This window comes from Vulpes vulpes, chromosome 11 (genome assembly GCF_048418805.1).
Source record: "Vulpes vulpes isolate BD-2025 chromosome 11, VulVul3, whole genome shotgun sequence".
Lineage (NCBI taxonomy): Eukaryota > Metazoa > Chordata > Mammalia > Carnivora > Canidae > Vulpes > Vulpes vulpes.
Genome location: NC_132790.1, coordinates 42,652,267 through 42,679,355, shown reverse-complemented (window position 1 = coordinate 42,679,355; position 27,089 = coordinate 42,652,267). Strand labels below are relative to the sequence as shown.

Below are 27,089 nucleotides of genomic sequence, written 5' to 3'. Positions count from 1 at the left end.
ATTTCTCTCTTCCTGTTTCCAAGATTTTTTTCTTTGTCTTTTATTTCTGAGAACTTTGCCTATGATGTGTCTTGGTATAGATTTCTCTGTATTTATCTTGTTTGAATTTCACCCAGATTCTTGAATCTGTAGGTTTTTATCTTTTTTTAAAAAATATTTTATTTATTCATGAGAGACAGAGAGAGAGAGAGAGGCAGAGACATGAGCAGAGGGAGAAGCAGGCTCCCCATGAGGAGCCCGATGCGGGACTCAATCCCAGGACCCCGGGATCATGACTTGAGCTCAGGGCAGATGCTCAACCGCTGAGCCACCCAGGTACCCCTAGGTTTATCTTTTATCAAGTTTTGACACTTTTCAGCCACTACTTCTTTGAATATTTTTTCAGTCTCACTCCCTTTCCCTTCTGGGACTCTGATGACACAAATTCCCAATCTTTTGTTATAATCCTACATGTCCCTTAGTTTCATTTTCTTTTAGTCTATTTTTTTCTCTGTTGTTCAGGTCGGGTAATTTCTATTCTGCAATCTTTAAGCTCACTGACTATTTCCTCCATCCTCTTCATTCTACTTTTGAGCCCATCCATTGAATTTTTTAGTTTGGTTATAGTATTTTCCAGAGATAACATTTCTAACTGGTTGCTCTTTATAGTTTTGTTTTTGCTAAAACTTTCATTGGTTTCGGGTATGTTTGTAATTGCTCACCGAAGCATTTTTATAACAGCTGCTTTTTAAAAACCCTTGTCAGATAATTCTAGCATCTGTATTCACTCAGTGTTGGCATTTCTTGGTTGCCTTTTCTCAGTCTAGTTGAGATCTTCCGGTTCCTGGTGGGATGAGTGATTCGTTTATTGAAACTTGGACACTGGGGGTATTGTGCAATGAGACACTAGATTTTCTTTAGGGATTATGTTTCAGCCATCCTTTTCTGACAGCAAGGAAAGTGGGATCCTGCCTCATCACCGCCAGGGGCAGTGGGAGGCCAGCTCTTGGCCTCAGTGGTAACAGGAGGGAGGCATTCCTTATCACTGCTGTGTGGGAATGGGGGTTCAGGATCCCTACTATATAGTCTTCACTGATACCAATTTGACTGGAGGGGCATAGGTACTTTTTACTACTTCTTACATGGCCTTCAGTGAAAGGGTGGTGAGGACAAGTGGCCTCATTACCACTGAGAGGTGGTAAACGTCCTGACTCCTCATTTGGCTTCCCTTGATATCATTGAGGGGGGGGGGGGTGCCTCATCACCACCAAATGGGCACACCAGTCTAGATTCTCCACGTGGCCTCCACCAACATCATGGATTGGGGAGGGCCTTGTTAACAGTTGTGATGAAAGTCCTGGCTCTCCACTCAGGTCTTGTCTAACACCACCCAGGCTGGGGCCCCTGGGCTACCTGGTGAGACACAGGCTATCTACCCAGTCTGTGCTGGGGTGGTGGTGGGGTGGGGCGGTGGTGGGTTTGGGGCTCAAGTCTTTTTCCTGTGGTGTCTGGCTGGAGTTGAGCAGTTATTATCTAAAACTGTGTAATCTTGCTAGGCTGTCTTTTTCCAGGTCTTTTGGTTGTATAAAGCAGCATTCCTTGGGATTCTTTTTGTTTGTTTGTGCCTTTTGGAGTGTCTGGGTTGTCAGATTCTCTGTTACCCAGACTGGGATATTAGAGGCAAAAAGAAATCTCAGGGAACTCACCACTATGTGGCTCCTTGGGTACCAAGGTCCTAGGTGGCCTGTCTCCTCCCTCCACTTCTCAGAGTCTTTATATGTCATTTTTTAAATAATGCCCAGGCTTTCTAGTTTTATTTAGCAGGATCAAAATGCATTTACTCCATCTTTCCCAAAGTGAAAATCTCAAGTATACACACAATTTAATCATAATTTCATAATAGTTAGAAGGAAAAAACATATTCTCTTTCTAAAAAGGAAGCAATTTCTATGAGAAAGTTCTGATGGAGTTGAGTTATTCAAGGAAGATTGTGGTAAAGTGCATTCTTAAGATATTTCAGGAAAAGGAAATTGTACTTAAAGCAGGAATTTCAAAGAAAGAATCAGCAGAGTGAGCTAGCAGCAACCAAAGCGTGTTTGCCACATGACAGCATTTTCTGGTTAGAAGAATGACATATTACTAGCTTTTATGCAAACCAATTCTCTCTTTTTCCCTCCTTCCATCTTTCCTTCTCTTCTGCCCCTAACGTTCTTTCTTCCTTTCTTTTAGCACGAGAAGAAAAGAGAAGCAGTAAACTGCAGTGAAAGCAGATGGCTGCTCTCTCAAAAACAATGTAGTGTTTCCATCCTGTACTCTATGAAACACCTGTTTACAGTGTTTACACTATAATACTGTACTACAGAATAAGCAGGGTTTAGCTTAAAAAATAAAGAGAGTTCCATGGGCACATATGTTTTGAAAAATGCTAGCTTAAAAAGGCTAAATGGATTTGTTTAAAGCAGGACTTTTCACACCCTGTAATATGCTAATATGCATTGTGAATGTCCAGGAGCAGAGAAGAAGTAAACTGCATTTCCTAAACTCTCAATTTAGCGTTCCACAGAACACATTTTTGTGAAATTGCCATAAGGATATTTGTTGGTTAGGCAGCAGACAAGTAATAAAATAGAGCTGCAGAGTATCAAATAGCAAGGATTCATATATTATGTGACCGCTCAGCACCTGTAAACAAGTCTCACAACTTTCTAACAGTAGATGTGAAAAAAACCCCAGAGATTAAAGATCTGGTAAGCAGTGATAAGAATTAATGAAATATAATTTTGAGATGGTACCTCACTTGTATCTCAATTTCTGTATTTTTTCAAACTTATTCCAGATCGTGGTATCTCTGTACTGAATAATATAGTGATTTAATATATATGTTGCTGTTTTAGAGCTTTATAATTACAGAAAAAACAAGGTTGATTGACTTAAGCATTAAACGCTTAGGCACAGGAAAAACAATTTAGTTTCATAATTCAAGCTACCATCTAGTGGCAGCTACTTGAATTGCAGGCAAAATGTCTAAATTTAAGAGATAGTCTTGTAAGATTACATTTATTAAGTCGCATCAAATGTTTCATATTCCAATCTTAATGGCTGATAACCTCCCTAAAAAGGTACTTAAGAAAGAATTCACTACTTTATAGGCTCTTTAACTGTATCACCACTTATGAAATCTTCGCACATCAAAAATTTCACAAACTGTTTTCCCATCGATTCATTTACAAAGTTAAGCAAGGACATAGCATCCACCAGATCTAAGAAGCACAGATGATGATTGCCCTATGTATTATTTGAGGTAAGGCAGAGAAGACTTTTGGCTTGCCAGCACAGTGGGGAGATACAGACATAAATAAGAAAGAATTCAGTATCCCTATTCAGAATATCTGTCATTTATGAAACAGCCCTACCAGTATCAAAGTAATAAAGACCAGTTTTATCTTTTCAATTATCTATTTTGTAATACCAAAGTTATTTTTGTTGCTCATATAGCTAATTATTATCATGTAATTAATCAACAAATCACTTGATAAATAGGCAATAGTCTTGCACTTTGCTAACAGTTAAAGGGATAAAGAGTTGACGGTCTAAGAAAAGAAACAATCTAATAAAACAGTGAAAGACGGGTCAAACATATAACCCTAAGTTAAAATACAAGAACTTTACTTGTATTAAAAATAATCCATTTTAATAAAATACAATTTATAAGTCTATAAATTTGATACAATTTATATGTAAAAACATATATCAAAATGTATTAAATTATCAAATGAGATTACATTATAATAAGTTTCCTTACTTGAGCTTTCAGGGTTTGCAGTTGTCCTTCATAATTTCGCGTCATTGCCAAGTTACATTTTTCCAGACTATCCAACTTCTGTCTAAGTAACCCCACCTGCAGCAAGAATAAAATTTAATTTGTATTTTTCTCAACTTTTGCCTGACAAAATCAGAAAATATGCAAAGGAAGAGCACGATTGAAATAAAACTGCTGTACCAAAACAAGAATAAATATTTGTACTGCAGTTCTTAAAATAGCTATTAATAATTAAAGTCACAAAGCCACACATTGCTAGCATTATTCCACTGGGTACACATTAGGACAGTATGGTATGGATGTTTGATGAAAGATCCGTATCACCATCACATTCTAAACTAAGGTTTAGAATTTACTTTGCATTATCTTTTCAGGGGGCTATGTCATCATTATTCAGGCACAGCCTCTACAGATACATTTCGGCTTTTATTTTTGATGCCACTGCCTTCAATGGGAGCTCTGCTTTGGTGGCACTATGGAATAACTGCTACCTTTTTAGAAGAACATTTTTAAAAGAAAAGAATAATGTCTCAGAGGAGTTCTTAGGGGTTTGGCTTACAGAATTTGCTTAAAAAAGCAGGTAAAGCACCTGTGTACACATCTGTGTCGTCACAGATATGGAAGTCAGAAAATAGTCCCTGGCATATTCCAGGTCTGATTAGCCCACCTCTCCTATGGAAGGAAGCCAGATGCCAATAACTAAGTTAACTATGCCAAACAATAACTCAGTTAACTATGTCAAAAACTAAGTTCTATTGAGAGGCCAATAAAGGTAAAGGAATGGCTGATGAACAGGCTGACTGATGATGTTTTAATATATGATTAATGTAAACACTTCTCTTAGACCTTGCCCTGAAGAAAAATTCACAGACACAGAAGTCTGTGATTAGGTAAAGATATGGTTTTCCTGAACTCCTCTGGAAGCCTGAGAGCACTCATACATTCTACAATCACCACCATGGTTGTAAGCAAACTTTTAGGGGCTGAGGACACTTCTCTTAAGAAGGTGCCCAGATATATACATACACCCCCTTCACCAAACTCTTTTCTCCCTTGTCCTGAAATCATGTCTTGACATTTCAATTCTTTCAGGAAATATTCTTCTAGTGGATTCAAAGAGGCTCTTGAACTTGGCCATTTCCAAAGACACAGTTTGGACAACTACTTTGTTTCTACGGCTACAAAACCACTGACATCTTTGCTTGCAAACAATATTCGTTTCACATATATACTGAATGCTTACTTTTCTAGATGGCACTGACATGTTGTGTTTGCATCAGCAAATTTTTATGGGTTTAGGCTCTGATCCTCATTTATTTGATAGAACATATTTAACACACTATGACAGAATTCCAAGCAATAAATGCTACTGCTGATGCCTGACAAAAGCATACGTAATGAAAAACATATTCCAACAGAATAAATATGGTTTCTGTCTGAATTAAAATGTATATTCAGTACCTCTTGACCTTTCTGATCCAAACAAGTCTGTGCATTTGCCAACTCTTGATCCCGAAGATCTAATCGTGTCTCCAAAGCCCGCATTTTCCTTTCCCAATCCAATTTTTTGTTGCTTACCATGATGTCAATTTGTTCCATTAATTCCTGAAGTTCAGCCTCACAAGGAGAAGCTCTGGCAATGTTTGAAAAGTAAAACACATTTTAAAGTAGTAAAATGTAAGGATAAGAAAGATGATTCCATTGCTCTGAACACCTTGATCATTATTTCCTCAAATTGTTCAATTGTTTAACGAGGAAGAAAGCTAGAGGTTAAAATTTAAACTGAAACCAAAAGCTAATTTCAGAGTAAATAGTGAATATACATTAAAATTTTTTAAATGACATTTCCTAAAGCATAGCTGCTGTCATAATATAATGCAATACACTGGTTACACCACTTCTATTCTCTTCTTAGTGTATGTGGTAGCACACGGGTCTTCCAGAGGCAAAGGTTTTGACTTAGACAGGAAGTCCTTTTTATTGTTAAACTTTTTTTAAAAAAATATTTAAATAATCTCTACACCCAACGTAGGGCTTGAATTTATAACCCCGAGATCAAGAGTCCCATGCTGTTCCAACTGGGCCAGGCATCCCAATATTTTATAAGCCTTGACAACATTGTAATAAATATCTGATAAATTATTTCAAAGTATAAACTTTGGAACAATAGACAAGGAAGTCCTAAAATGAAAACACACGTGGGGGTTATGTGAGAAACAATGTCACAATAAAGCTAGCTAGCTAGCTAAAGAAAAAAAAAAAAAAGTAACATTGTTCAAGTGGGCTGATTCTATGGAAAATTCAAATTATGAAAGATGATTCAATGCTCTTCCATGTAAATATACATGTGCCTATTTCTATCATAACTTGAGTAAGTTTGATGGCACATAAACTGGGACTTCAGTCATGCCTATCAGGGATAGAAGAGCAACCTCAGGCTAGGTAAGACCAGAGTCAAGGGTACTCACTGGGCTACAGTGCTACTCCTCCAGAAGGGGAACTTGGTGTGATCTGGCTGGTGTCCCCTTGGAAAGAATCTGATCAGGCAAGTGGGGGCAGAGTAATGTACCTCTTTAGATAATGGGGATACTCAGTCAGATAAGGGGTAATATCTTGGATCTCAGAGAGTCTATTTATATTTGAAACAAAACCCTTGGTAAAAGCTAGATTTTTCGAGGTGCTAGTTGTGAGATGACAGAGAGCTGGGTGCTTCTAGGGCAGGGTTCTCCTTCAAGGAAGCTGATACATTCCACAGGGACCTGGCATAAATCCAGTTATTCAGAATGGATATGCAGGCAGATGTTGATGCCTCAGATTTCAGCCTAAAGAACACACACATGTCCAGATTAGAAGGCAAGTTATTTCAGTATCCATTCAATGGTGGTGATGGGGCTTCTAATATATTTGTGTAGGTGGCAGGAACATGGGGAGGGAAAAGCAGGTAAGACATGATATGTTCTCCATTTAGTTTCACCAAATCAGAATTTAAGAGGTAATTAAGGATCATTTAGCGTTCTGAAAAACCTATGGCCCAGAGAGGTCAAGGTCACACAGTAATCAGTTGAAAGAGCTAGATCAAGATCCTAGGCAGCTGTTTCCCATCTTCAGCTCCTTGCTGTGTATTACACAGCAAAAGACATGATGTTTAAGTAAGGACTTGCTTGAAAAATATAAATTAGGGGATCCCTGGGTGGCTCAGCGGTTTGGCGCCTGCCTTTGGCCCAGGGCGTGATCCTGGAGTCCCGGGATCGAGTCCCACGTCGGGCTCCCAGCATGGAGCCCGATTCTCCCTCCTCCTGTGTCTCTGCCTCTCTCTCAATCTCTGTGTCTATCATGAATAAATAAATAAATAAATCTTAAAAAAAAGAAAAAGAAAAATATAAATTAGCTCCATTGAAATAGAATTAGAAAAAGATATTAGAACCCAAAGAACTTGGAGTTTCCAGGGCTTTCTAAAATGCCCAGTCAACCTGAATGAAGAATGTCCCTTTGATTGGTTTATTCAACAGTGGACTCACCAGTTTTGACATCAGAAAGCTTTTAAATACAAAGTGCCATTCTAATGACTTCTAGCATTTCTGGACTAAGGCACAAAGGCTCTCCATTTTTACTTAAAACCCAAAACAAACCTGAGGAAAGGAAGTACTAATTCCTCTATAAATAAACTGATCAAATTTTAATTGGAGTTACGATGTGGAGAAAAACAGCAGAACAAAAAGAATTGTTTTCAGATCATTTTCTTTTTCATAACAACATGTATCACCTTTACTATAAAAACATTCTGTTCTTTCCTGCTATTGTAAGCTCTGAAAGAAAATGGACTATGTTGGTCTTTTTCATCACCATTTCACTGGAGCTCAGCACAGTGCTCCAGCACATAGCAGATGCTCAATAAATTTCTGAAAAATGAACAAATGAGATCTTTTCATCACTATCTCCTTGGCATGTAGGAATGCACCATACTATAATGGAATTAAAATATAGGCTGAAAGTAGAGTGTGACATAATGGAAGCTACTCAATCAATATTGTTAAATAAATGAGTGAATGGTTTCTTTTCTGATTATGGCTATGCCATGCAAAAATTAGGGTATTTAGACTCAGGGTGGAAGGACTTTTACAAGTCATCTTGTCCAATTACCCATCCAGTGTTTGCGTATCTTTCACAAATGTTTCATAAGAGAATCATCTATGATGCCCCACTGATCAGATTCAGCAGGTCTAGAACAGAGCCCAAGATTCTGCATCGCTAACAAAGATGGCAAGTGATTCTGGTGCATGCTAAGATTTGTGATCTGTTTTGCAATATCACTACCAGGAGGTCACCCAGCCGAGGTATGAATTTCTCTTTTTCCCAGGCAACCACTGTCTGAGATTGTATCTAGAAAGCAATGAGTTTTTTAAAAGTTCTTTTACTGGGGGATCCCTGGGTGGCACAGCGGTTTGGCGCCTGCCTTTGGGCCAGAGTGCGATCCTGGAGACCTGGGATCGAATCCCACGTCGGGCTCCCGGCTCTACCACTCACTGCTGAGTATACTGCCTGGAAAATACTAGATACTTAACTTACCATTTATTGAATTAATGAAAAAGTGAATGACTATGGAAAGACTTTCAGACCCTTCAGAATCCTGGTGGCTCTCCATTGAACAAGTTCCTGTTTGATTTCCTCCTTGAAATGTACCATTCAGAACTGGAACACATTACCCCAGGTACAGTCTAATCAGTTTCGACAGGGACTCTCACATCCTTTGTTTTAGATATTTTTATTTGAGCAGATGAAGATCACCTTAGCTTTGAATTTGGAAAGGGGAAGGCAAAGCAGTGATACAATAGCATTTCAAGGTGAGTTTATTCTTGTCTAAGAACCTATTCCATGCATGCTACAAAGCCAATATCTTGTGCTTATTTCACTGGGGGTGGGGGGACTGCTCCAATAAATATATTTATCCTTATTTTTTTTTAAAGATGTGATTTATTTATTCATGAGAGATGCAGAGAGAGGCAGAGGCACAGGCAGAGGGAGAGGGAGAAGCAGGCGCCCTGCGGGGATCCTGATGCAGACTCGATCCCACGACCCCGGGATCACAACCTGAGCCAAAGGCAGACGCTCAACCACTGAGTCACCCAGGTGCCCTCTATTTATCCTTATTAAATTTCAGTGTGATCATTGCAGCCTCTCAACATGAAGCAGTCATCCACTGGCTGCTCCCCTTTTGTAGAGCTAGGAAAACAGACAGAAACCTGTACGCAGAGACACTTGCAAGGCAGGTATAATACGAGGCTGATGAACCCATGCAGCTTTTCGAGGAAGGGAGGGGTAAGGAATACAAACTTGGACAGGGTGGGTTACCAGAGAAGCCTTCCTCAAGGAGCTTTTGTTTTCGGATCCTGCCATACCTCTCAATTTTCTGTCAGCTGCAGATCTGATAAGCATTACTTGTTTCACAGATAAATATGTTTTTTTACCCCAAGTGACTGTAAAATATCATGAAAGACAGGATGGAGGACAGAGCTCTGTGGCATTCCACTACCAAGCCCAAGGGTGACAGGGATCTGGTGGTTACTTCTTTTCTTATAATCAGTTTCTAATCCACTTAATTAAACTTACGATCTTTCCTCTCCACCACCCCCCGGCCCCGCCATAAAAATGTCATGAAAAGCCCTGTAAAATATTATGGCAAAGCCCAAAGAAGATCCTATCTATACACTTCCTGATGCACCTGCATATCAGCCCTGTGAGCCAAGGCTGATCTAGTGCACAGCCTTGGGGGCACGTCTGTGCTGAGTCCAGGGGCACTGCTTCCTCCCCTGGATGCTAACAAACCCACCCATAATCCCTTCCAGAATCTTCCCAAAGACTTAGCCAAACTCAGGTTTACATCAAACTCCGCTTTCTGCCATTTAATATTCCTTTTTGAAATTCAATTATCTAATCATCTGGTATATTTTCCCTCCTTCAGTTTTTCCAAGATAATTAAGAGCAGTTGGTCTCCACAGCATCAGTATTTGCTCCTCAAGCTAATGAACCTTAAAATGAAATACAAAAGGCTAGTTTAGCTTTCTTACAAAGCTGGGCACTAACGTTATTTATATTTTCATTTCTTCTTTTAGTTAAACGCCAGGCTGCCACTATGCTAATTACATTCCTGTTCTTCCTCTCATGGATCCTTACAACATCCTGTAAAGTAGGTCTTATTACTCCAATTTTAGAAACGTTGAGGCACTAAAAAGAAAAAAATCCTCTAGTCTTCCAGCTTTAGGGACAGGGTGGATTGTATCTGATACACTCCTTAAGACATACAAGCCCTGGCCCTGATTACTGGGTTTATTATCGGGAGCCAATTCACAAGAGAAGGATTGTGGGGTGAGGACAAAGATCTTAAACCAAAAGGAAGGGGCACACTGAGACTTGCAGGTGATATATTGATCTGAGGAGCCTAGAGTCAAAATATGAGGATATAAAACTTAAAGATGAAGAGAGCCAAAAAAAGCTGATGATATAAATGGAGGTAGTAGTGCCAATGTGTGGAGGAGGACAGGGACATGGAATGTGGAGACTCATTCAGAGTAAAATAAGGCTGGAGTAACACACATATCCAAAGTCCTTTCATATATGGGATTGCATGCTGATTTTTAGAAGGGCAGACCTTCATCAGACAGATGGCTATGGCAACTATATGATCAATTATCCAAACCAGGACAGTTTTGAAAGTGAAAGGGGCACTAATGATAATTTATATTAATTTACATATATCAATATATTAATTTCTAATATAATTTATAATGTCACATTTATTAACGTAATCTTTGCCAGGGCAAAGATGAAAGCAGTGATTGTTCTGGGCCAAGTGGGATGTAGGGGCAGTCTACCCATCATCAATCTGGAAAATAGAAATGGATAAAAAGGTCTGTTAAAAAAAATATAACCAAAGTGAGTTCATTTTGGGACATAAGATATCAAATAGAAATGGATCTTGAGCCTGACAGAAAGAAGAGGGGGTTTGAAAAACAAATATGGAAGTTATCATAGAGGAAGTCATCATAGGCAGAAGAGAAAGAGGAGGCTATGTCATGCAACATGGAATAGTCTAAGAAAATGTGTTTCCAAAAGGTGTTGGGCAACATGAGCCATCATATTAGGTCTTAACTTTTCCAAAATATTTTAATGAAACTCATTCTAAAATGTAGCAACATATTATTTGTCTTAGTTACATTACTACATATTTAGCTATACCAATAGAATTTAACTTTTCAGTAGAGGCTCATAGACCCTATTCTGTATTTCAAATACTGCACCACACCAGAAACCTAAATAGATCCAATGGGAGAGACCCCAGAAGTCCCAGAACCCACTTTCATAGACATATCTGTGATGTTGGCCTGCTCTATAGTTGACTGTTCCCTCTAAGACAGTAAAGTAAAAGGCTTAATACTTTATGATGCCTCAGTCGTAATTTCATGGTTGCCCTCATTCAAAATTAGTTACCAAATTATAACTAAAAATAACTTTTCTTAAGCAATTTTCTTGTTGCCCAAAAAAATGCTATTTACTGTCATCATTAGTGTATGCTGACTTAGCAGCATTATAATGCCTATTTTTATTGCATATTTGAGATGGTGGCTCATACTCAGTCCATTCTGCTCCCTCATCTGTAATAATCTTAATGTTGGGATGTGGAGGAGGTATAAATCCCACCATTCCCAAGAAGATGCTTACATGAAATTATCCAAGCCTTATTCTAGAGCCTTCATCATAATTATCAAAGAAAGACATTTATAGAAATAAAACGCAATGTGATAGCTTCCAAGTTCCTATATCAATATTTTTATTAGAATTCTAGGTACATACAAGTTTAAAATCTCACATTTTTATGTTCTAAAAAGATTGGAAGGGGATCCCTGGGTGGCGCAGTGGTTTGGCGCCTGCCTTTGGCCCAGGGCGCGATCCTGGAGACCCTGGATCGAATCCCACATCGGGCTCCCGGTGCATGGAGCCTGCTTCTCCCTCTGCCTGTGTCTCTGCCTCTCTCTCTCTCTCTGTGACTATCATAAATAAATAAAATTAAAAAAAATAAAAAGAATGGAAGATCTTTTAAATATCTATATTACAGATAAACTTTTTCTTAAAACTTTTCTATAATGACCATTCCTCTTCTGAGTAACATCTTGGTTCACAGACTGAATGATGTAAGAAGACAGTGAAATATTAGCAGGCACCAACCCTTTCTTCAGGGTGATTTTTATAGTTATCTAGAAATATGAGTAATTCACTATACTCATAAACATATATCTCTAAACTTCATATTAATAGAGAACCATGGGATAATTAGTAATATACTACATATGCATTGGGTTGGGTCCTATAAGGCAATCTCTAAGAGGACAATTAAAATTCCCTCTTGCTAAAAGGTCTATTACATGAAAGACTGCAGTGTTAGTACAAATGAGAATAGCCATTTTACCCTTTTTCTATTTAAAACTAGAGCCAGTTATTTCACTGGATCCTAACAGCAAAGAATTAGCAGCAGTTAGGTAAACATTGACAAAATCTGTCTAATAATAGGAAAATAAATAATACACTGTTTCCTGAATGTTGGAAATGAACCTTCTTTTGCCAGCTTGTTCTGATAACTTCCAAATATCTAGTGCCCGAGTTCTGAGCTCCAGTCTTCTATATCCAACTACCTACCATTTAACATCGACTTTCTCACAGGACACCTTTAGGCATCTCAAACTTCACATATTCAAAACACAGCCCTTGACTCCCTGCGCCATGGACCTGCTCCCACTCCAGTCCACTTTATCTGTTTAATTGGCACCAGTGCAACAGTTGCTCATGATAAAAACCCTCATGATCTGAGATTTGTGTTTCTCTCAACAGAGAGAAACCAGAACAACAGGTCTATTGGCACTGCCTCCAATAAATATCCTTAAATTCTGATCATTTCTCACCATGTCCAGTAATAAAACTTTGGTCTGAGTCATCCTTATCACTTGTCTGATTCCATTCTTGGCTCCTATGCAGCTAGCTGCCAACCTAACATCACCCTTCCTTTCTTCCATAACAGATCTCCAATATTACTCAAAGTGGAAATGTGTCCAGCTAAAAACACAACTACATTTGGCAGTCTCCCCTGGAGCTAGGCATGGCCATGGAACAAAATCCGGCCTGTGAAAGGGAAGCAGAAGTTGCCGTGAAGCTATTTAAAAGGGAGCTAGAGCACTTGCTTTTGGTGTCCCATACATCCTTCACTTACCACTTGGGGGCACTTGGCCTGATTACTAGTGGACAGAACTTTCATTTCTTGCCACCTGTGTGACAGGCCAGAAGTAACAGGAAATTGAAGCCCTCCCAGGAGCAATCTTCTCTAACTGACTATCAGTTACTGGTGTGTAAATACTCACTTGCTCCTTGGATGGGATAACTCTGAGGGCTGTGCTTTTATACTGGGTTCCAGAGTTTCCCCATTAGGCTTTTGCTCCAGTCACCCTCAGTGATAGCTGGTTTCATAACTTGCCCTTCCTTATGATACTTGCCTCTTCCCATAAGTGGTAGGCCAAAAAACAGCCCCTGAACACATTTGAACCTCTGGAATAAATAAATGCTACTTTATTTAGAAGAAAGGTATTTGCATAAGTTAAAGATCTTGAGATGGGGAGATTATCCTAGGTTATCTGGGTGCACCCTAAGAAAGAGGCAGAGGGAGATTTGACACACAGGAGAAGGGATATGGAGATGAACCAGAGACAGAAATGAAGATGTTGGCTTTAAAGGTCAGAGAGAGAGGAGAGGTACCTGGGTGGCTCAGTTGGTTAAGCATCTGCCTTCTGCTCAGGTCGTGATCTCAGGGTCCTAGGATTGAGCCCCATGTAGAGCTCTCTAAGCAGGGAGCCTACTTCTCCCTCTCCCTCTGACCTTCCCCCTGCTCATGTGGATTCACTCTCTCTCAAATAAATAAATAAATAAATAAATAAATAAATAAATAAATAAAAGCCAGAGAGATGTGGCCATATGCCAAGGAATGCTGGCAGCCACCAGAAGCTGGAAACAAGGAATAGATTCTTCCCCAGAGTATCTGGAGAGAATGTAACCCTCTGGATACCTTGATTTTGACCCAGTGATATGATTTTGGACTTCTGGACTCCAGAACTGTGCATGTGTTTATGATTTGGTTGTTTTAAGCCACCAAGCTTGTTATATGGCAGTAAAAGGAAACTAATATACCACATTTTCTCATCTCCCAAAAAACTACTTGCATCCAAATCCTTGTTTCAAGGCTTTGGCCTCTGTAAGAAGCCACAGTAAAGTTTTGGCATGTGCTCTTTTGGTTTTACCCATCGCCCTTCCTCTGCTCCCATTCTGGAAGGCAGATGTAATGATTGCGGTGGTTAGCCCTCTTGTAACCATAAGGTGACCACAAATAAAAAAGCCCCCACTGAGGGGAGTAGAAAGATACATGGAGACTTGTATAGACAGCTAATTATTTGACATCTTCAGTTGGATGTGAAACAAGCGGCTTCTCAAACCAAACTTGCATTTTCTCTGGCCTTCCTTATTTTAATAAATAACAACTTATCCTTCCAAATGGTGGGTGAAAAGCTTTTGGATAATCCTTTGCCCGTCTCCTTTTTGCATACCACACATCCAACTCACGATTTCTAAATATTGTCAGCTTTTCTGTCAAAATATGCCTACTTGTCACTATTTCTACCTCTACCAAGCTGATCTAAATCACTGTCATCTCCCTCCTGAATTACTGCAACAGCTAAGCTTGTCTATCCCTCCTGCTCTCACTTTGCTGTGGTCTATTCTCCACATAGCAACTGGAATAAGCCTTTTAAAACACTAAGTCAAAGGATGTCACTGCATTGCTCAAAGCCCTCCAGGCACTTCCCATTTTACATGGCCAGTGTGCCTAGCCCGTGATGTACAGGCCTGGGTTTACACATATCATTGCTTTTTCTTTTTTAAAGTAACTTTACTGCAAATAATCTTCATAAACATTGTCCTGTAAAAAGTACGTATGAATGTATCCTACATGGTGGCATTTTTAATCTTTGCCTAAATATGGTAGCAGCTTAATTAGTCTCTCAAGGAATCTTCCCCTTCCTTTCCTTCCTTCCCCACACCCTCCCTTCTTCCCTCCATTCTTCTCTCCCCCATCTCTTCCTTTTAAAATCACTCCGTGAATTCCTATAATCACTAAGCGTTGTGTTAACATTTCAGGATCTACTGTCAAAGTAAAATATCAGGATTTTACCCCAGGTCTATTTCACTTTGTTTCTTCTTCAGGGAAAGTAGAAACTACAACTTACCAAATTTGATTACGCTGAAAAGGAATATGCCTGGATGGGAATAAAGAGTGGAGGGAGAATAATGAGGGTATAGACTGGGCCATTCAGAAGGCAAGAGAATCAACCAAATTAAAAAAAAAAGAATTGTCAATGTACAAAAACAATAGATTACTACGATTTCAGGGTGTCTTGGTGGCTCAGTCGGTTAAGTGTCTGCCTTCAGCTCAGGTCATGATCCCAAGGTCTTGGGTTAGAGCCCCACATCAGGCTCCCTGCTCAGTGTGGAACCTGCTTCTCCCTCTCCCTCTACAACTCCTTATACTTATGCTCTCTCTTTCTCTCGAATTAATAAACAAAATCTTCAAAAAAAAATAATACATAACTACAATTTATTAAACTACCAATATATTGACTTATATTAGATGTTTTTACAAATTATAATTAAAATTGTATTAAACTAAGAAACTGGGAAGTAAAGTTGTAATTATGAATTAATATATCTCAAAGGGAAGGAACACTTAGGTTTAGAAAGATGCACATGTACAGTACTGCTTTAAAGGATTTTTCTGAATTAGATGTGAGAAGTTATGCTTTATTATCCATCTGTCTTGGTCCTTTGAAAATTTGACTTTCATGGCAGATTTTTAAAAATTGGCAGATCATGCAGCGGATTTTTAGGAAGGATTTGATAAGATCCCATGAACAAGATCAATGACTAAGATAGAAGTCACAGAATCAAAAGTACAGTAAATGATTTAGTAGATAAAAATGAGACTTTTGGTTGAAGAAGGATGGACATAAACACTTTTCCTTCCCAAATCCTATTAAAATAAAGCAAAGAGATATTTTTAACCTACAAGGACGAAGATAATAGGGGCTAGCAGTAGAGAAAGCCAAGAAGCAACCCAACTAGGTATAGGGTAAATGCTGACAGGCAACTTACACCCTCTAAGCAGGAGAATTTAGAAGAGTGTTCTCTAGAATCTGATTAGCCTGTCTCAACAGAGACTGGACAAGACTAGCCTGATGACATGCAGTGAACCTCCCTGTCAACAGGCACAGCCTGTGAACACATTGGAGTTTCCTGGCAGCTTTGACTCTGCCATCTTACATAGGAGTGAATGGTCAGGGATCACAGACATTTGAGAAAAGCAGTTCACACAACTAGGTAAAAAACAAACAGAAAGACATTTTTTGAAGGAAATTATGAAGAAGAAAACTTCAAAAAATATAGTTAAGATATTAGAGTTATTATAACAGGCGAAAACAGAATGTTTTATAGGAAAGGAAGAGTCATCACTGTATGCTGTCTTTTTCACTCACTCAGAAGTGAAAAGCATTTATAAAGTCATAACAATGCAAACATAACATTGATTCAGTCAAAGTTATGGTGTATCGAGAGGATGGAAGAATGGGAAGTATGACTCTTTGTGTCTGTGTGAGTATGACTGTGTATGTGAGGCTGTATATGTGTGTGACTGTGTGTATGGTGGGTGGAGGCAGGAAAATTAACCACTGTGGATGTCAATAGATAATGCCTAAAATGGAAAAATCAAGAAGTAGCAAGATAAGCATGTTATTTAGAAATATGGAGATAAATGCCAGAGGAATCAGCCAAAAGAATTGTCTCTGGGGAATGGAAAACTGGAGAGGGAACAGGAGATTGGTGTTTTTTGATAGCAGCCATCAGGAACCAAATGACTTTTTAAACTACATACATGTGTAACTAAGTAAAGAAAGATCTGGAAAAATGTTCTTTTTTAGTTAGAAAAGATATTTTAAAGAAGTAATCCATTATAGGTGAATCCACCTATACAAGGAAAAAACATTTTTTTAAAAGCAATACTCTGGAATTCATACATTTTGGGATTCTATATATGTATTTCATTGACCTCAGGATTGCTCAATGCATCTGTGTAATTCTTATTTTGACAGTTAACCCTCTGATCCAGCCCCTCACCCATAGTCCGCATGGAGCCCCTTGCTGGGCTCTGTGCTCAGCAGGGAGTCCACTTGCCCACCTCCCTCTTCACCTCTCCACGTGAATGCTCATGAGTGCATGCATGTAAGTGCTCTCTTTCCTGTGCGTGTGCTCTCTCTCAAATAAATAAATAAATCTCAAAAAAAGAGAAAGAAATGACCTTCAGAGGTAAGTTTACTAAATATAAGTTTTAGTAATCTTCAATACACTAGACTGTGTAACTTCCTGGCTGGTAGTATGCTGAGCCCACAGGGAGCTGCAGCTGCACTGTAGCTGGTGGACAAATTTCTTCAGAAGACCGAATTGATTTCTTGTTTTGAGCAGCAGAAGCCAGGAAAAAGGACTGGTGGTGGAGCAGCTGTTGGGGGTCCAGGGAGAGGCACAAATTGAAGGAGGTAGAGAACACCACCAGACACACACCCCCCCCAGAACAACTGATTGTAAAGGAGTTGATATAAGAGATCATTTCAAACACCTCTTATTTGTATTTTTAATAAAAGCCAAGGGTAAATTGCATTGATAAAACAAAACTAGCTTATCCTATGTAAAAGTAACATCAAAATAGACATACAAAAAAGACGTTCTTGGAAATAAAAACATGGTTGCCAGTACTAACTCCTGGGGGAGAAGCAGTAAAAACAATTGTAATCAGTGCTGAAATAAAAGTGAGAAAACTCAAGAAATTCCTCCAGGACATAAAGCAAAAAGTACAATAATGAAAATTAGGAGAGAAAAGAAAAAAATATGATCCTTCTAGGAGATGGGAATGAAACAAGAGAGTGGAGAATTAGTAACCAAAGAAGTATAAGAAAACGTCACTGAGTTGAAGAGATTTGAATCTTCAGTGTACAAGTGTTCACCAAATGCTGTGAAGGATTATTGCAAAAGGATCCATAACTAGAAAGTCATCTTGGTAAATGTGTAAGTTCTAAGGATAAAAATAAATCCTATAAACTTTCAGACACATACACATAAAAAGAAAGAAAAAGGAAGGAAGGGGAAGGAAGAACAAATCTGAACAAGAAAGAATGACACTGGCATTAGACCTTCCTTCTGCAACATTCAACACTTCAAGACAATGAGAGTAATGTCACAGAGTTCCTGTGCAAGAGGATAAATAAGACATTTGGACATGTAACAAGTTAAGAAGTATATCACTCATGTTCATTTTTTAAAAAAAGATGTATTGACTTGAGGGGGAGAGAGAGAGAGAGAGAGAGAGAGAGAGAGAGAGAGAGAGAGAGAGAGAGAGAGAAATCATACCTGCATGCACAGGGTAAGGGGCAGAGGGAGAGGGAAAGAGAATCTCAAGCAGACTCCCTGCTGAGTGTGGAGCCTGACATGGGGTTGATTCCACAACTCTGAGATCAGGACCCAAACCAAAATCAAGAGTCAGACACTTAACCAATTGAGCCCCCCAGGCGCCCTTCACCCATGTTCATTTGTATGGAAAGATCTAAGGAAGTACTTTAGTCAAATTAAATGAATTCAAAAGTTTCTTAAATTAAGAACAGGGAAGATTTTGCATATAACTATAGTAATAATGCAAACTTATAGCTGTTAAAAAAGGATTCTAAAATAATAGAAGAATGCAATAATAATTAACTGTATTCCATATGTAATAATTAATACTCTGAATTAAGAGTGATCAGGAATTAGAGATCCAGATTATTTCTTGGAGCTGAAAAAGGGACTGGGGAAGCACAGGCACTACCAAAGGTTAAGTTTTAACAGAGGGAAAAGGTTGAGGGAAGTCAAAGATTTAGTTAAAATTCAAGATGCCAAAAGAGAAATCCAAATTTAAAATGTTTGTAAAAAATGTTCATTGATAACTTATAAAATAGTATGTAAAACTTCTAAGGGAAAATGAGGAAAAAGGAAACTAGATCAGACTGCTAAATTTGGGGAAATCAAAATGGGCCAAACATTAGTATATTAATGATCATAAATCCTCCTTTTAATGGCAAAGACTCTCCAATTGAGGTATATTTTAAAATCTAACCATATATTCTTTACAAGAGACATGATATGATATAAAAATTTTCAAAACAAGAGTGTGAGATACTAGAAAATATATATATATTGGTCTCTGCCCCCAATTCCTGGCATAGAGCTCCTAAAACCCTTGCCATTTCCTAAATGATAAAAGCACCAGGAGCATCTTCTGCTCTAACATTTGGTCTTTGACCCTGATTCCTGGCACAGGGCTCCTGAAACCTTTATAATTTCCTGAAACCTTTATAAACCTTTATAAGGCAATAGGAGTGCCTTTTGTTCTAATGAGGCAATTCCTGGGTGGGCTCCTAGATAAAGGCTGGTCACTGCAAAGACCAGCTATGATTGGAAGCTTGGAATTTTCAGCCCTACCTTCTCTTCTCTTGAGAAGGCAGAAGGGTTCCCAATGGAGGTAATGATCCCTTATGCCTATATCATGAAGCTGCAATAAAAATCCCAAAATACTCAGTTCAGACAGCTTCTGGGTTGGTAATACAGGAAGTGCTGGGAGGGTGACACACCTGGCAAGGGTATGGAAGCCAAAGACCAAAGACCCCCTCCCACACACCTTGACCTATGCCTCTCTTCCAACTGGTTGTTCATCTGTAGCCTTTATCCTGGTAAATGTGTTTCCCTCAGTTCTGTGAGCTGCTCTAGAAAATTAATTGAACCCAAGGTGGGGATCTGGTGGGTCAGAAGCACAGGTGACAACTCAGGCTTGCTACTGGCATCTGAAGTGGTAGAAGAAGCAGCCTGAGCCCTTTACCTGTGTGATCTTGTGCAATCTCCAGGTAGACGGTGTCAAAATTGTGTTAAATTGTAGGATACCCAGCTGGTGTTACAGACAATTGCTTGGTGGGGAAAAAAATGCCACATATTTGATGACCAAAGCATCAGAAATGAAGTATTCTCTGTGAAGATAAAGGCACACAGGGAAGAAAGGCATAGTAGAGAAGAACTGGGTTTCTCCCTACACAGAAAGGAAAAGACTGAGTTTCTTCCATTACAAAGGGGATGAACAGGACAATACAGACTAAAGTAAGCTAAAAAGACAGCAGAAATGGCAATATGAATGACTATCAGGCAAAGGAGAATTTCAGCAACAACAACAAAATACATTAACCTATACGTGTGAAATCTCTAATACTGTGGCCCACAGCAGAGCTGTGCTCAGGAGAAACTTAAGCTTTAAATGCTTGAAGAAATCATAAAATACAGAAATCATAAAAACAACTAAACCAGATTTTTCAATTCAAAAATCAGTAGAACAAGATAAGTAAAATAAATCCTAAGAGGCCATACTAGTAAGAGTAGAAATCAACAAGGAAACAGAAACAAAGCAAAATCTAGACACTGTTCTCTTAACCAGGCCAGGACAAATAGATCATTTGTTCATTCTGTTATTATTTATGTTCTGGGCACACACTCTAAAAACAAATGAAAAGGACAAACTCAAATACAGCTGTTTTGATTAGAAGGAGTTTAGGTTGATTAATGGCACAGATACAAACACCTATATAATTGCAGGAAATCATGGATTTAAAATGAAAATCAAACCCTATGGTAACCCACGTGCCAGAGAATAATGATTGACCCAATGAATATTCTGTATAAAAGCTCCCTCCTTACACCCTTGCACTTTCTGTTCCTACTATCTGGAATTCTCTTTGCCCAAAATAATCCCTGCTCAAACGCCATCTTACCAGGAACCCATGTTTGATCACCCCATTCATCCTCCCATCCTTAGCCTGCTTTGTTTTCCTTCATATGACCATATGAAACATGGTTAGTATTTCCCACCAACCCCTGGAGGAGTGGCCTGTTTTGAACACTGCTCTCTTCCAGGTGCTTAGACCATTAACAGCATATGGTAGACTCTAGATAAATATCTGTTAGATGAAGATGTGCCACAAAATACTACTGTGTATGTAGGTGACATGGTTAGATAGGCTCTGTAACACACCCCTAATGAAGTTTTACTGTCTTTATGATCTAGATTTTTACACATATCTCAAAAGGATGCAGGACAGAAGCAAAGCCAGAGTGGTTCTCCACGCTTTGTAGACCATGGTAGACAATGTCTGGTCCCATGTCTGCTGGGATGAGGAGGGTGGTTCCTCATGGAAATCTTTAGTGATTCTCATTCACTTCTGGTTTATAGTTACATTGTACCCAGACAAGCTCTATGGCTCCCTACTAAATTCTAAGTTCTTTAAGATCTGTTTCTTAATGATCTTTGTATAAACCAAGAGACTTAGTGTTGTGCTTGTCATGCATTCAATAGTCTACACTTTTCCCCCAAAAGAATGAATGAAGACAAACAGCAGTCTCTGCAGCCTCAGATCTGCAGGAGTGAAGGGGTTCCTGGTACCAAACCTTAAGGCCAAGACCCTCAATTTGCATCTCAGACCCTACTGCTATCATCATATCAGGGACCTAACACCTGCTCAATCCTGGATCCCAACCTGACTCTGCACCCACATCTCACTACCACTCATTTCCAGTGGAGCAAAGCATTCAGGGATTAGAGCTACACGTATCTGAATTCAAATCCTACCTTTCCACTAACCAGGTGTATATTTTGGCACAAGCTGCCACTTTATTTCTCTTTCTTTCTATCTTTCTGAGCTCAGAAACATGGCAGAGGCTGCTAACTGTCTGCCAATATCCATTCTTCTTTCTTTTCTTGCCTAGGCTTTAGCTGGCCACAGAGCTGCTCAATTAGAGAGCACAGGTCCCAATCCTTTCTTGGCCGGTGGGAAATGACTAGAAGTGAGTCTTGCTATTTCTAGGCCACATTCTCCAAAAAGGAACCAAATTCTCTCTCCTCTCGCCTTCCCCTTTCCCTCTGGCAGGAGCACGGTGGTAGAAGCTGAAGCCTTCACTTTGGATCCAGACACAAAAATCATGTAGTGAGGCAGTGGAGGTGCCCTCCCAGTCCTGGTCTGCTTATCCTAAAACTTGTTCATGAAACAGAAATAAACTTCAATCTTATTTAAACCACTGGGGTCATCATTTGGGGGTCTCTTTGTCACAAGACCTTAGACTATAATACACTCGATTTTCTTGGTTGTACAGAGAACAATACCTAGCTGAGATATTGTAAGGAGGAGTATGCAGCAAGATTTACAAAACCAACGTTATTCTTTTTTTTTTTTTTTTTAACCAACGTTATTCTTATCCAGATTTGTGATGCTTTCCTTTAGCCTGATGTCAAAGTCATGGTCTGAGCAGAATAACTGAAAGGGAGACACTTGGAGTGGTTTGATGAGTGCAAATCAGTCATAGTCAAGATTAGGCACTACAGCACCACTCCTACCCACTGTCCCTACTCACTACCCCTTGCCCCTCACCTGCCCCCTAACCCCAGTTGGGGTAGGGACAGATATTTGTAAAAGGGAGTTTAATATTTTTTACAAATGGTGAAGACCTTTGGTAACATATCCAGTTCTTATTGTTGTTTGAGGAGCCAAATCTTTTTCTTTTAACTTTATTAAGTTATTAAATTTGAATTCCAGTAGAGTTAACATACAGTGTTATATTACTTTCAGGTGTACAATATAGTGATTCAACAATTCTATACATCTACCAGTGCTCATCATGATAAGTGGACTCTTTAATCTCCATCACGCATTTCACCCATTCCATCACTCACTCGTCCCCTGGTGACCATCCATTTGTTCTCTGTAGTTAAGATTCTGTGGGAGCCAAATCTGTTCTGAGGCTGTGTTTAAGTGTTGAATTCAGCCTTAAGGGCAAATGTAAGAGGCATGACTGGAACGCTCAATGTAGCAAGAAAGGAGCAAACTGAGGGGAACTCCTGTCAAGAGCACAGGAGGCCTGTGTGGGCACCCACCATCCTAAAACACCAAAAAAAAAAAAAAAACACCAAACTCCCTAAAAGTTGGAAAATAGTGATTTTCGGGTACTGACCCATAGTCAAAATTGGAAAGATTCATATCATAGGTTCTTAATTAGAATCACTTGAATCTCCCCCCATCTTCCTCACCAAAAGTAATTGATACATCCTTCATATTAATGCTCAATTTCAAAATTCGTGTATCATCTAGGAGTTTTGGAGATAGTTAAGGGCCCACTTAATAGAAAATTTTCAATCAGCACTTACCCCATTGTATTATGGGCTTGGTTCTCCATGTCAAGAAATTGCTGCATCTGGTTTGTTTCTTGATTTTTAATCTATTAGGGGAAAAATGATCTAGATCACTAAAACACTTACACTTATTAACCTATAAAACAAGAAAATTCTGCTCTTAGCAAACCATATAGTGTGAGCTTCTCCAAGTGTAGCAGCTCTTGGTGCTACAAAACGTAGAAAATTAGGGCCTTTTTAAAAAATTCCTCTGCGCATTTAGGACACTGGTTTAGCTATGAGTCGAAATCCATGGTATTGGCTGAAATGAGCAGTCATTCACTATTTCCTGAACAACACCCTGGTGCCAGGTACTTTGCAAAGTGCTCATCACACGAGATAAGTAAAACCGAATTCCTATGGTAGAGGAGTTACAGCTAAATGTTCTCAAACTTTCTTTTCTTGTCTGCTAAAAGTTTGCCTTGTATTTGAGTCAACTCCTTCTTTGGCCCTTCCCGGGTTTTGTTAGAACGAATATACTATGAGATTTAGGACAAACAGGCTAAGAGTGGCCTAAAAATATAAATCTTACAATTCTGCCATGGCTCTGTGGGCACCTGCTTACCTGGATGTTGGTACTTGCCTTCAAGAAAGAGGAAGGAGGAACAAGTTCATCCCAGCAACAAAGTGTCAATTAAAAAATAGCATGTGAGGATCCTTGGACAAAGGATTGAAGAGAACCTCAACTCCTGAGTCACTACATCAAAGTCAACGAAACAGCATTCAAGGGAGGAGGAGGAGGGAGGCTGCCGGCTCGGGCCCTTCCAGACCGAGGAATCAGAGGCTCGGGGAGCAGAGGCGAGGACCGCGGCGTCGGAACCACAGCCCGGCCGGGACGCACCGAGGGCTAAACCGACTGCGCGGGTTCCTCCACCACTCACTTGGGCGCCAGGGCAACGAGGCACCGAGGAGCCAGGCGCCCGCCCGGCCCCAGGGGGCGCCCCCGCCCCCGCCCCCGCCCCCGCAGGCCGCGCCGAGCCCCGGGCCCAGGCCGGGCAACTTACCTGCGCCGCGCTCCCCGGGAGGCCCGAGCCGGGGGCCCCGCCCGCCCGCGCGCCCGCCCGCGCCCAGGGGCCCCGCCGCGCTCCCGCCGCCAGCGCCCGCCCGGAGCCGCCCGCCCGGGCCGTTAGGGCCTCCCGGTCCCGGAGCCGCCCGCCCGCCGAGCCGCCCCTGGTTGCCACGGGGACGCGGCCGAACTCGGGGCCGCCCGGAGCGGGGGGCGGGGCTGGCGGCGGCGGACCGGCCGCTGGGGCTCGGCGGAGGCCCTCCCGGGACCGCTGCCTGGGTCCCGCCTCGGGACCACCCGGGTCGGGCGCCCAGCGGGGCGGAGGGGACGGAAGCGGGGCCCGGGTCTGCCGCCACGGATCGTTTCGTTTTCCTTTCCTCTTTTCTTTTCTTTTCTTTTCTTTTCTTTTCTTTTCTTTTCTTTTCTTTTCTTTTCTTTTCTTTTTTCTTTCTTTTCTTTTCTTTCTTTTTTCTTTTCTTTTCTTTCTTTTCTTTCCTTCCTTTCCTTTCCTTTTTCTTTTCTTTTCTTTTCTTTTCTTTTCTTTTCTTTCCTTCCTTTCCTTTCCTTTTTCTTTTCCTTTTTCTTTTCTTTCTTTTTTCTTCCTTTCCTTTCCTTTCCTTTTCTTTTTTCTTTTCTTTTCTTCCTTTCCTTTTCTTTTTCCTTTTCTCACTTTTTTCTTTTCTTTCTTTTTTCTTTTCTTCTCTTTTCTTGTCTTTTCTTCCTTTCCTTTCCTTTTTCTTTTCTTTTTTCTTTTCTTCCTTTCCTTTCCTTTTTTCTTTTTTCTTTTCTTTTTTCTTTTCCTTTCTTCCTTTCCTTTTTTTCTTTCCTTTCCTTTTCTTTTCTTTTCTTTTTTTCCTTTCCTTTCCTTTCCTTTCCTTTTCCTTTTCTTTTTTTCTTTCTTTTTTCTTTTCTTTTTTTCCTTTCCTTTCCTTTCCTTTCTTTTCCTTTTCCTTTTCTTTTTTCTTTCTTTTTTCTTTTCTTTTTTTCCTTTCCTTTTTTCTTTTCTTTTCTTCTTTTTTCATTTCTTTTCTTTTCTTCCTTTCCTTTCCTTTCCTTTCCTTGCCTTTCCTTTCCTTTCCTTTCCTTTCCTTTTTCTTTTCTTTCTTTTCTATTAAAGGGTCTTTCCTACACCCACTGTGGGGCTCGAACTCACCACCCAGAGATCAAACGTTGCAGGCTCTACTGAAAGCCAGCGAGGCGCCCTGACATCCAACTTCCTTAAATCCCCCTGACCCTCTTCCCTCTCCCCCATATTTGAAATGGTATAAAAACTAAAATAGACTTGGGGCAGAGAATTGCCTCTCTCTTCACCAAGGCGTCTTTCACCTCAGAAGAGCTTGGGGGGCGGTGTTTCAAGTGCACTGCGGGGTGCACAGCCACTCAGGTTATCAGGGCGGCAGCAACTGTACCCGTCCTCCCCACACAGCACACTGGGTCCTTACCACTACTTTGCTGGAGAAGGAAACACCTCCCAAGTGGGGGAAGGCAGAGGGAACCCCGTGCCTGGTTCCAAATTCTTTTCTTTTTTCACTAAATTCCAAGAATAATTGATGATAGAAGCTCTGTCCCATATCTCTGATTTTAAAGAACAGGAAAGAATATATGCATATAGACCTGCACACACACACACACACACACACACACACAATTTTTTCTATTGATACCGTAAGTAATATTTTTAAGCACTTGAATTTGTATTTGGAAAATACTTCTGCATCAATTTTAAGAACAGCATTCTTCTCAAAACCCAGTTGATCAACATCTAATTCTTAAAATCTTTGCACTCCACGTTCATAACATAAACATGAATTTGCTACTTAACATGGCTATCAACTTAACATGGATCCCAACCCCTCCATTCGGGTTCCTTTTGAATTTCAAAAAACCATTTGCTGTTTCTTGACAAATTGAGTTTCATAGATGAATTGTGTAAAGTACCTTAGGTTATTCGTTCTAATAAGTGTTTCATAACTCTCATTATGATTGAATGAAGAGAGTGATCATTTCATCTTAACTTGAAACTTTCCATTATTCTGAAAACCTTAAGTCATATTCTTTATTCTTGTCTAAACTTAATGGGTCAGTGTAGTAATTCTGACCTGAAGAGGGGAAACTGGAAGTAGGAACAAAATTTAATGAAGTTTCAGGATGCCCTGTATCACTCGTGCTGTGTGGCGCTTTACCATTGGTAAAGACTTTCATGCTCATTATTTCCTTAGATGCTCACAAGTACGGTGTGACACATGTGTAACAGGGTTCTTACAGCTCCTTTTAGCAGATTAGGAACGTAAACCTCAGAATAATGGATTTGGCCAGGATTACACATCTGGTTCAAATGCAGTAAGCTAATGAATCTAGATCCTCTTACTCTAAACTTAGTGCTCCTCAAACTCGGTCCAAAAAATTAGGTTTCTTGAGCACACAGAATCTGGCTGTAGATGTGTTTAAAGCCACATTTTCACAAGACAGAAGGGGAATGAGCAGGGCTTACAAAGTATCTGATGGAGTTTAAAAAAAAAATTTAAATATAGAATGGAAACACTCCATTCAATTTAATAGGAATAAAGGCTTTCATAATGAGATGAAAGTTAAGGCTTAAAATGCAAAGACTGACCTACCCACTCCCCCACCCACTCCCCCCTTCAAGTAAGAAGTAAGTGCAGAGACTGGAATTTACCCTGAAACGTACCTATTATTGTATCTTATTCACATGAAATTGTTTTGAAAGGGATAAGGAAAGTAGGAGGTCCCTGAGTCCAAAGGAGGGTAAGAGTGTGACCAGGCTGCTGCCAAGATGTGACAAGAAAGTTCAGTACTGGAAGAGAATGGGAGGACACAGCAAGGCCACAATAAGATGTAAAATA

General features: G+C 39.9%; 1 protein-coding gene across 8 annotated transcripts in view; it reads right to left on the bottom strand.

Moving 5' to 3' along the window:
* The window catches only part of DEUP1 (deuterosome assembly protein 1), a 78,511-nt gene extending 54,173 nt beyond the window's left edge, over positions 1 to 24,338 (bottom strand). For 3 of the 8 annotated variants that reach the window (XM_025993211.2, XM_072726169.1, XM_072726171.1), the window contains exons 1-3: positions 23,196 to 23,777; positions 5,261 to 5,432; positions 3,782 to 3,877 (exon numbers count right to left, since the gene is read on the bottom strand). In XM_025993211.2, the coding sequence (XP_025848996.1) occupies positions 3,782 to 3,877; positions 5,261 to 5,432; positions 23,196 to 23,242 (315 nt within the window). In that variant the 5' untranslated portion in view covers positions 23,243 to 23,777. The other 5 variants (XM_072726166.1, XM_072726168.1, XM_072726165.1 and 2 more) reach the window with 4 other exon arrangements.
* Positions 24,339 to 27,089: the final 2,751 nt, after the last annotated feature.